This window comes from Dendroctonus ponderosae, unplaced genomic scaffold (assembly GCF_020466585.1).
Source record: "Dendroctonus ponderosae isolate FM_Combo_2020 unplaced genomic scaffold, Dpon_F_20191213v2 Dpon_F_20191213_7, whole genome shotgun sequence".
Taxonomy (NCBI): Eukaryota; Metazoa; Arthropoda; class Insecta; order Coleoptera; family Curculionidae; genus Dendroctonus; species Dendroctonus ponderosae.
In genome coordinates this window covers 8562164-8573913 of record NW_026018916.1, presented here as the reverse complement: position 1 = coordinate 8573913, position 11750 = coordinate 8562164, and the positions used below count along the sequence as shown (strand labels likewise).

The 11750-nt window shown below is 32.8% G+C and overlaps 1 protein-coding gene across 1 annotated transcript in view; it reads right to left on the bottom strand.

Moving 5' to 3' along the window:
* Positions 1 to 9425, bottom strand: part of LOC109542899 (high-affinity choline transporter 1) — a 16333-nt gene extending 6908 nt beyond the window's left edge. The window contains exons 1-3 of the mRNA XM_048668104.1: positions 9195 to 9425; positions 6856 to 7053; positions 4151 to 4380 (exon numbers count right to left, since the gene is read on the bottom strand). Of these exons, the coding sequence (XP_048524061.1) occupies positions 4151 to 4380; positions 6856 to 7021 (396 nt within the window). The 5' untranslated portion in view covers positions 7022 to 7053; positions 9195 to 9425. The remainder of the gene's footprint in view (positions 1 to 4150; positions 4381 to 6855; positions 7054 to 9194) is intronic.
* Between the last annotated feature and the right edge of the window lie 2325 nt (positions 9426 to 11750).

Sequence of the window (11750 nt, the reverse complement as noted above, 5' to 3'; positions counted from 1 at the left end):
TCGTTCTTATTGCGAAATAGGAGCACTATTTATCAATCTGTAATAAAAGACGTGAGGAAATTCTGTCTTTTTTAAAGACAAAAATTTTTGAGGCCAAATACCCAAAAAGATGTTTGTAAAAAAATGAATCCGCCTCAACAATATAGTTTTATCTACAGTATATATTTATTTAGGCACGCGACAATTTTGCGCGACGTTTTAAACTCAGTAAAGTCTTTGAAAATTATTAATTTAAATCAATTTTTCAATCTGAACTCCTCTGACTTCAATATATTTATAAACCCCTTTAATAAATTATTGTCGTATTTAAAAAATATTCTTATCTTCCATAGCCTTTAAGTTTTTTGTGAGCATAAATGCAAACCATAACGCACATCTTCTCATTCAAAAACAAGTTATCTTGGGGCATTTTCTATAATTTCAATGAAAAAGTTGAAATATATCATCTAGCACTTAACGTGCACCAAACAGACAGTAAAAAGTGCTGTCCATGTCCAAATTTAAAAACGTTTTTGCGAAGTGTAAAAAAAAAGGATACACATTGATTTAGTTTCGTAAAGTACTAGAAGTTTCAATGTGAAATATAGCGAAAACGGTGAGAGATATCGATTTGAACCAAGTACATGGTTTTTGTTTAGGAAAAATGGAAGACCCAGATCTGGTCTACTAAAAAGCGATATTTGAAAACCCAAAAAAATCTGATGACTCATTTGAAAGGGTCCAGACCCAAGCAGCTATCGCCTTTGAGAAACTAGAAGCTAAGTAAAATGAAATATTTATATTCCTGGAGCTAAAAATACCCCAAACCAGAAGTATAAAAATGACAAAAAAATTCGAAATTTTGTATTATTTTAAGGGCACTATGAAAAAGGTCCCTAGGGGTATTTGCGGAATACTAATTTATTCGAGATTATAGAGAAGTCAGCTCAAACCTGTAATTATACAAATATTCAAAAAATTTATGCAAGTGATGGTTATAACTTGTAATAATTCTGCAATGTTTCTGCAAAGGGATCATCATTTATTTCTCTCAAGATCGAATTTACAATGTTGTTTACTTACGACCTAGAACTATTTATTTTCGTCCATGTAGTCACACAGTTAAGGGGTTAATCAAAACGTAATAAAACTACTCAGGTATGTTTCCAGGGTACCATAAATTTAAAAAACGTTTAAATATGTAAAGGAGTAAAATGTTATAAATGTCGAACATGATCTTTAGCGCAAATGTAATTCATAAATGAGTAATTTTGTTAATTGGAAGCGTAACCAACATTAGTAACTTTCGAGACACAGATTTGAATAATTTTTGGTATCTCAAATGTGATCTCTAAATTTAAAAAAATTTTGGCCAAATTTTAATAATAATAGTTTTAATTAAAACTTTTGTAGGTACATTATTTTGTTATAGCAAATAGATATGAATTGTGTGCTTATTTTAATAATTTATTTGAAGTCAAGTCAATGGCAATCTTATATGGTTCTTTTGTTATAGGAAATGCGAATGAAAGCCTAGCTTTTTGTCTACTTAGGAATTTCTACAACATTGCAGTGGAGGAAACACAAACAAATGTAAGTGTTTTTGTAGTTTAATTCATTTATATATCTAAAAACAACAAACGCTGGAAATAATGTTAACACAATATTTTCTAACAGGTTTAATTACCTTTCTGTGCACTTTATAACGATCACGTGAGCAACAAATTGACTGCTCTTTCATTTCTGGAACGCATGAAATACGTATGCCAGCAAAAGAAAACTTGACTAAAATCACTAGCGTAAAGGATTGCTATTTTACGCGCCTCATGACCGAAAGATCACTGAAAAAATAATAAATACCCGAATACAAGCCGAGGTTATATATAGGGCCTCTGCCGAATTAATAAAGAAAAAGGGAGAAATGCAGGTAGGTTGAGCTATGTTGAGTATTTAGTGAAACAAATACTAATTAGGGTCTTGGATCAAATACAGTAGTATTTTTATTGCTTGTCCGATGACGGAAGTAATGAAAGAAAATGAAATTTTTCGACAGGTGCATTAGAGATCCGTTCATTAATAGTAATTAAAATTTCAGCACAAAACAAATGTCAAATCATCAAGGCAAATCAAATAATTACAAGCAAATAGAATGATTTCGGAAAAAAAATCAAATACAATGAACGCTGTAGGATAAAGCATGGAATCTAGCAGCACATCCTTTGTTCCCATTTTCGTAATATACGTGTAACAAAATTTTGAAAAAACTGCTCTTTGCTCCATAATGATGGAATATAATACATCGAATATCCACAGGAACGTCCTAAAAAAGTTCCTAAAAGATTTAAAACCATTTCTATTAAGGCGAATATCAAATCGCAAACAACTAAATTATCCATCACTTAGAATGCTACCCCATCTGGCAAAGCTAAACCGATGTTTATATTGTGTTCTTGAGTAATCTGGGGAGTAGCATGGACGATTATTGTGAAAATTGCTAACTCTATATCGAGTAATCTGAACTTCGGCTGTAAATAAAATGCATATTTTCTGAAACCATTCACAAAATTGCAATATGAACGAAAACTTCTGCAACCGTTTCCGCAAGGTTCTCCAAATATTGTTTTCTAGATTTCGAAATAGAATTGCGATTCGCCTTGTATTTGTCTTCTATTTTAGAAATTGTATGACTAACAATTCGGTTGATCGCTGTAGTGTCATCCTTACTTTGTTTTGTTTTCCCTCAAAATTGCATGTATATCAAGATGCAAGAATTGAAATAGTGATTTTTTACTTAATTATGTGGCTTAACTAACTGCTGAAAGCAGCAGTGCCGCAGTTTTGTGTATCTACACTTATTGTCGTCAAGTCAAAAAATTGATATTAACAACAATATGTAGACTGTCTAAGGTACCGAACAACAGTGGCTTGTCGACGTTTGCTATTAGAAAAAGTTGTTAATTCGCAACTCATCTACATGATCATGCATTAATTATCAGGCATGCGAGACTTGATTAAACGTGAAAGTGTTTCAGGGAGTGGCTTGTTAATTAAAAAAACACGGCTATAAAGATTACATTATTTCATTATCAGAATTCGAACACACCCGGTAGTACAAAATATTTTGAAAAACAAAGAATCAGAAACGACAGCTTTTCTTGAAAACTATAGAGCAAAGTCGAGTTGTACAATATAAAAAAAATGTTTTAAAAAATCACTTTGCAAGACTAATTTGAACACTCCCGCAATAAGAGAAATGTTAGGCGTAGAGGCTCGATTCCCAGGTTCTCTAGGATAAACAACAATAAAACCAATATTAAAACGAGCAGGAAGTGATCCCTAAATGCCATCTGAAACTTCGTTGTTTTAAGGCCTACGTAAAATAATACAATCCCAAATTTTTCGTCCTTTATGCAATATAAAGATATACAGATAAGACAAACATGTGCAAAGGGAAGGCTGGAGAGATAATAAAATATAGAGAATTCGCCGCTTTCGAACCGTGAAATTATACTGCGGGTTTCATAAAACATGTAACTGATAAATTGTTCAAAAATATACACATCAACAGTTCAAATTGCGCGCGTTTATTTACTAGCGGAATAAAGTATTTAACAGTATTAACACGACTAGATTTTGTAAGAAGTTGGATAAATGAAGCGTGGAATCTTCAGATGGATTGCCATGCTTGCGGTTAGTGCTTGTTTCTAGTAAACGGAAAACGGCCTGAATCATAACTTATAAGCACTACTTTCAGGTTAATCTCAAGAGTCAGTTATTCAGTTGAGTTCATTTTCCCTTTTTTGGACATGAAACACTCAAATACGTTCAACTAATTTTAAAATTTTACTGTTTTTTTTGTTTGTTTTGTTTTTAAAATTAAAAAAATACTGTAACGTTGATTAGCGCAGCCGTTCCTGTAGCTTCAATCGCTTGTGCTCTTACTTCCGGTTCTATGCCGCCATAGCTTGAAAAGCTTGGCTGAGTTTTATTAATTTGACAAAAATTTGCGTTCCACTTTCCTCCCTACGGTTTCACAGAGGCCCAATTGTTTCCAATAAAATTTTTCAATAACTGCTCCAGCTGGATAATAAATTTCTGTCACCACAGGATGGATTATAGCAAAACTAAGCCGTTCACTTAACAAAGCTTTCACTTAAAATTCTGCACTTACCTCTCCACACAAAGCCGGTAAGAACAATAGGCCGCCCATCCGCTCCCCAAAGGTGTCCTGTAGAGGATCAAGCATCGTAATATATCCCTGCTGTCGCATTTTGTTGGCGAAAAATATTCCCCCGAAAACTAGACTTAGGGAGTATCCAAACGGTGCTTGGCACCATACCAAGCCTGATGTGTAAACAGCCTCGGCTGTTCCATTTATGTAGCCACCTCCAACCCATGTTGCTGAAAAAGAGTTTTGTATGATTTACCATTATTATTCAATTCAAACTGCTTCAAATGCTGATTATAATGGGATTTTATATGGGCTCCGAAATATAAAAGAAGAATTTATGTGCTTGCTACCGGGCCAGGAATAATTAACGATATTTTCTGTTAAAGCTGGATAATTTTGGGTTGAAAAACAGTCACCTAGAACTTGATTTTTCGAAAAGTCGAAACTCTTAACCAAATAGATCTCAAGGTATACGTTCTCGAATAAGACTCGATAATTAATTGTATTGAACGGCACATAATAAATCACAGTCAAGAATGAAAATTATGTAACTATTTCGGCAACTGTAGACGTTAATTTATCATCAGCTAGAAAATCTATATTTGTCGCCTAGAAAATTAAATCAATTCATATCTTGAAACTTAGTTTTGCTTCCCTTTTAATATTAATTTAAATCTGTTCTCACTTTTAGAAGCACGACTGCCTTTATTTATTACCTACAATACCATACCCAAATAAACAATTTTCAAAAAATTGAAGACGAGAATCTATAACTATAGTATAACTAAGTTGCGAACTCTGTATATACCTAATATTCATTCAAGCAAAAGTAGGATATTGTCACCTTCCATAGCCAATAAGACCGTGTTAGTTACATATTTAATAATTTACTGTTCTAATCATGTTATATTCTCTAAAGGAAAATACAGTACAATAATTTAGAAGATTGCGCAAAAACTGAAGCATTATTTACTAACAGTTACTAATGTTCAATCGTGTCTACTTAACAGTGCGCAAAAAAATTAATCATTTCTTTACAAGTTGTTTTTAATATAACAAAGTGGTTATCATACACTCTCCGATTATGAGCGAATTTCAAAAATATTATCGGCTCTTCATGATTTAAAAGTAATCATAGCAAGTTTTAAAATTTTAGCTCATCATTTACTTTCATGTTTCAGATCTGATTGCCGGAAAAACACTGTAATAATTTAAATCTCAACAAATGGTTCTTTAATATCAAGTTGAAATTTGATATTGGCTCTTGCGGTTGTGTACAAAGTCGACAATATGGCATAAAGGTTGAGCACTTTTTATAATTTAAACTAGGAAATATGGAAAATACGGCGAACCAAATTGATTGAAAAGAATAATATTTTTTTTGCTTATTGGAAAGCCAGATTGTTTTGATTTGTATACACACTTTTCAAATTTTTCACTACGCTACGACTTCAAAGAAAGTTTTTATTGAAAACTGACTATCATACATAACAAGATTATGCGAAAAAAAATGCAGAATTGTATAATTTTGTTTACTCCTTGCAACCTTCTATAGTAATAAGTTAATAAGAAGAAAAATTATTTTTTATTTTCAATTAAAAAGTCTTATAGAATGTGGGCTCAAAATATTCAAACACAGTGCGGTTAAATTGAGTGCATACGTTATGGGTCGCGACGAGCTCAAAATCTTCTGTTATTGGATAGTTAATTTTTATGCGTTTTTTAAATGTTCTCAGTGTAATATTTTATCATTGTCTACTAACGAAAAATGTTTCTCACAATCCTTGTTCCTTGCATATGTATTGAAGACGGAATCGAATTTTTGAACATATTTGACAAGAATTTACTTTTTAGTTGTTTAGTTAGTTTTGATGGGCCATTTACTTTAGAAGAGTATTAGTCTTCAACTTCCAACGAAATTCATATGAACTTATCATTTTTAATGTTGATATCCAATTTTTTCAAGGATGACATAAAATACTGAATATTTTCACCTATGGAAGTCGAATTCTATACCGGAAGAAACTAAATTGCTTGCTGTTTTGCGCTATTTCAATAAGCGTTAAGCAAAAATGGACTATGGAAGGATCGTGCCGAAATGACTTGTCTACTTACAATAATCACGGACCAAATTTAGTAGAAGAATCGGTTATTACTTAAACACGGTCATATTTTTTGGAACTTTTTTGATCAATCCATAATATTATATAGCCATATGGGGGGACGAAATTTTTGCGTACGGAAAAATATTTAGTAATTTCCAGAGCTTTTAGTACTAAATAGATGCACAAGTGTCTATCAGTTTCATTATCAGCCCTGTCCAATTCTGGCTAAAACTATCTAAAGGGGTTGAAGCAATCACCATTCAATTTTCCAGGAACTTTCAGAACTCAATACTGATATTAGGTCACAATAAAACATGCCTTAGCTAACAAACGCACATGATTTTCATGTTGATTGAACATTTGCATGTCTCGAGTCATATTGTGTAGGTGTAGTTTTACCTAAAGGGGAACTTTTTGAAAAAACTTCAAATTCAATTAATACATTTTAAATGTTCTCTTCGTACTAAACGGTTCCTTCACTTCTTTTAATTCTGTCATTTTCTAAGTGTAATGTTAAGGTTCAATAGGTACTTGCGATGAAATCTACATTTAAATTGTCCGCTAAAATACCTTTAGCTTCTTCATCAATGTATTTCCTACCTGTCATGGTGAAAATGCCCACAAACAATCCAATGTTGCGACCTGCAAGCATAACTTCTTCTTCCGAGTCATTTCCAGCTTCTTTTTTTCTGCCTGCCCAAACACCCACTGCTAAAATTATCACGTAGAAGAGAACGATTGAAACAACTCCTGCTATGTTGATCATTTTGGTACGATTTTCTGTGTTTCTTCGTGTATCTGGAACAAGCAAATTCTAAACTGAATAAAACATATTTGCTGGAATAAATCGACGCTGTAAAATTTCCATCTGAACTGCTACATGTTCCGAGGCTGTTACTGAATATTTAAATTTCTTGGTGTTTAAACTAATTGGCTCTTTTCGGACTTTAAGGCAGGCATATTGATAGAAAATGATCAGATTCAGGTCTATATATTTACTGACATTTAATAAATAAACATTTTCTTCAATTTCTGTATATTTTCTTTGATTACTTTATTTTTAGTGACATAAAATTACATTTTATTGAAAACACAGCACTAGATTTCGAAAGAAAAATTCCAATAAATTAGTCAATGTACAATGCTCTCCTCTCTGCCTCGTTCTGGTCGTCCGCTCTAAAATAGTTCCAAGACACTCTATAAAGAACGTAGAAATATTCCACATTAAGACGTATAAATTAGTAATGCTTATTTATACAGCGTTGCATGACTGGTTCGGCAATCAATCATTCGCAAGTCACTGTAATATTTTTAGCTCCCAAAATCCGCAAAAGACGAATAAAGGTAGCAAAATAACTTTAGAGTTACAGTTTACATATTATTTGTATTGAAATTATTTTAATGTGTCTTCAATAATTCCGAATATGCATACTGTCTTTCTTGTGACGAAATTTCAATAATTAATCAAAATAACATTGCTTTTACTTGATTTTCGGTTTACCAATTTTGAATTCTCCATTGAAGTCTTAAACTCAACAGATATAGTTATGATTACAAATTTCTGTAGACCTAAAAACAAGATAATTCAACAGTTTAACAAACAAATTGAAGTTTCAAAATGTGTGCGATTTAAGGCTGCAAACAACCAAAACTGTTGAGATTAGGTATAGCCGTGAATAATACTTAGAATTCAATGGAGAATTCAAAATTTAAATAAAAATTAGGTGCTTTTATTTGAAAAATGTAGTTGATGGTAGGAATTTACTTTTGGGCCACCATATAACCGTGTATAAATAACTCAAAACCAGATTCATTTAAAAATAGAAATTGACTGGCCTGAGCTTTTTTCAAAAAAACAGGCCGCTTAATTTAAAAAAAATATATACTATTATATTTTGATTTATTTTCCTGGCTGCGTGTAATTGTCATTATATTATTTTCTTTCCTGGGCTCCAGTCAAAGTGTGAAACAAAAATTTGTATATCGTTTATTTCGTTACGATTCGGCGAGACAGCAGCGCCATCATCAGATTTTAAAATTCATACAAACTCATAATTGGTGATCATTACATTCATTTAGGTCTTTGCTGTCTTGAAAATACAAAAAAATATTTTCATAAAAATGTAAAGTTTTTAAATCCAAAATATCTCGTAGTATAGAAACATAAAGTTCTTTTATGCTTATACACTGTATAATACTTGCGTTGGAAAATTACATGTTTTGGTGGTTTTTGTTTTTGGTTCAATGGGTAGAATATCGATAAACTGCACAACTAATGTCACTGTTTTAAATCCAAAGTCGAAGAAATCAAATTAAGAGGTAAGTTTTTTTTATATAAATTGTTAGGAAACATAAAACTCTTCTACCGTTACAGAAACGACATAATACAGTTCTGATCCAACACTAGGTTTTCGCGACATTTTGGTTTTGATTCAATTCGTAAAATATAGATGAAATGCACAAAAGGTGTTAACATTTTGCAATACAAAGTATAGTCGAAGAAATCAAAATAGGAGATCAGTTTTCTTCTATGTCTTGTAGAGACATGTGTGCAATGACACACTATATTTTGGTGAAATTTTTCGTCTTTGGTTTATTAACCAATATCACATTTTGTTTGATTTTTGCAATCCAGTGCAGAACAAATCTAATTATGTTCCACACTGTAGGTGAACGAAAACCTTGTTCCTCAGATTAACTTCTACACTACCTCAAAGAAATATTATTTTGAGTCCAAACTGCACCTTTCAAGGTACCTTGATTGAATTGGACCTCGAGCATTCGTCCGAAATATCGATAAAAAATTAGCCTTGAAGACAATCAAAATGGCGTAACTAAGTCACGCTACCTCAATTTCCAATACATCGTGTTATCGATGTGAACCATCTTTCATTGGTTTCCATGCACAGCAAAGTGTCCACAACTAAAGAAAGTCTTACCAAAAATATATATGCGATTAGCGATAACGGAACCTCCCTAGAAGATCACCTACGTGAGGAGATCCAGAAGTTGGTCAGCAGGACAGCAGTCACCCCACCTAAGGGAGGTTTTCTGCGAGGGACTATTCCTTGTTCTAAATCTTAACGACAACATCTGCCTTAGAGCGTGACATCCACATCGAACATACACCAGTCGCTAAAAGTCCAGTACAGTATTAATGCTTCGCGACGGTTATACAAGAACTAAGCTTTCGGGACTCTGGATATCGATCCAGAGCCCGTGACGTCACAGGTGACACGTGGCTCATTGGCTGGGCGGGAATTTGGGGGCGGTCCAGAGTTGCACCCACGTATTCCCAAGGTCGCATTGAAGGATGGGTTGATTGGGGGAGGCATGGGCCGACTTTTGTTATGCGTTAATAAACGAAATTCATCGTAGTCATAATTAATGGCTGTTCAAGAATTCATCACTTTTTCCCTAGTTGTGTAGGTAGAACAAATGCAGCTGAAAGCGAAAATGTATTTAAATCTGCTGGAATGCCACAAATTAAATTTTCAGGTGGAAATTTTAAATTAGTTGAAATGAATGTAAATGGGAAGCCTGGGGAAACAGAAGCAACGAATGAAGAAGTTTTGATCAATTGCTTCAAACTTGTTTACGTTCTCAGCTCAAAAACATGGCATTCCATGATTTAAAATCCTACAGAGGTTTCTTATAAATTAATTTTTAATACCTGGTTGATTATTTAATTACCTAATTCGATGTCCATGAAATGGGCAAAAATTGTGCAGATTACATTTTGATTCTTACAAAAATTTTTAAACGTTTGATGGATGATGATATTAGTTAAACAATTGCATCGTTTAATGGTGGAATGCAGATCGAAGCATCAAGTAAATATCTAGAAGCGGTTGTTTCAAGGCTTTTATATTTTTGTCTAAATCGCCTCTGGATCTTTCCTTATAAATGAGTGTTGCAAATAGCGCTCTTTTTGTAACAGAATTGCGGCAATCAGAATATTTGAACGGCATCATTGCGTACAATTCAGTTCCATAGTTCAGAATTAACATGATTTTGATGAATAGTGTTGCAGATCACCATCAAATGTATAGTCCAAATTAATATTTAATTTTTATCCAACAGCAATGTGTAAAAATTCCTTTTGTAACGTGTGTGTATATAAATTTTGAAAATTGCGTTTGATGAATACAAAATAAGAGAAACATCCGTTAATTTTCCATTTCAAATTTACATGTACAGTTTTCCGTACATTTTGATTAAATTGTCAAAAATTTTAGATCAAAGACGTGTGAAGAAACTTTTGTTAGTAATTCTGATCAATACATTATTTAAAAACGCAGCGCTCTAAATTAGCCTATAATCAAAGTGAAAACGTTCATACATTGAGTTTCAGAGGATTGCTCCTGGAATCACGTATGTTCTTTTACTACTCCCAGAAGAAGTTACTCTCTGGGACTCACTTTTTAGGCAATAATATTTAGATATTGATTTAGATTCGTTTAAGATTCAGCAGGCGGTGTTTTTTGGATAAATGTCCGAAAATGGGTCTGTTTTTCCTGGTGAATGCATTTTGTTACGCTTAATTTATTTATAGAGGATAGTCCCAGAAGACATTCAACTTATTTTTTTCATATAAGGACCTCAGGTTTGAATTTTCCATTGTATTCGAATTAACGAGAAATTGGACCTACCAATAATTCATAAATACGATTTTGTTTAAAATTCTATAGTCCTGAAAAGGACGGAATTTTTTCGAAAAACAGAGCAACAATCAAATTATATATTCAAAATGTTTGCAATCTACCGCTTGACAATATTCGAGGTGCTCAATAAACTCTTCTTGCACCTTGTTATTTTGGTAAATATATTGTTTTGCCTTATACCTTGCATTCATTTTTTTTTATTTTGGGACTTGGTAGCAAGTTCGCATATGTTTTGTAATAAAGGCATAAGGTGTTTAAAAACTTCTTACTAAAACTACAATTTACAATTTATTATATGCTCGTATCTCTAAGACAGATCAAAAAGGTCCATTGTTCAGTACTGCGGAAACAAACATACTACAATATCAACCGAGGAAATTCCATTCCACTGGAAAATTCAGCTTGTTTGGGTTTTTATCAAATCCCCTACAAATGAAGCTCAAGCTACAAATGAAAGGAGGTCGACAACAGAAAGTGTAATTTCAACGTAAACTGTTATTGCTCTTTGTATGTGTTCAGACTTTCAAAATAATTTGCCGATGTGCAAGATATCAAAGGAGGTAGCGACAAGAAATTATCGGGAGCAAAAATAGACAATAATAGCAAATAACGGAACCTTTACCAAAGTTTACTTACTAATGTGTGTGTCTTGACTAAAATCGAATTTGCATCAGGAGAGCAGAATACTGAAGGAGGTAACAACAAGGAAAAATCAGGGAAATAAATCGACATTAATAATAGCAAATAACGTAACGCTAGAACTATTTTGTGTCTGGGCGAAAATTTAACTTGGACCAGGAGAGCAGAATACTGATGAAGGTAGCTACAAGG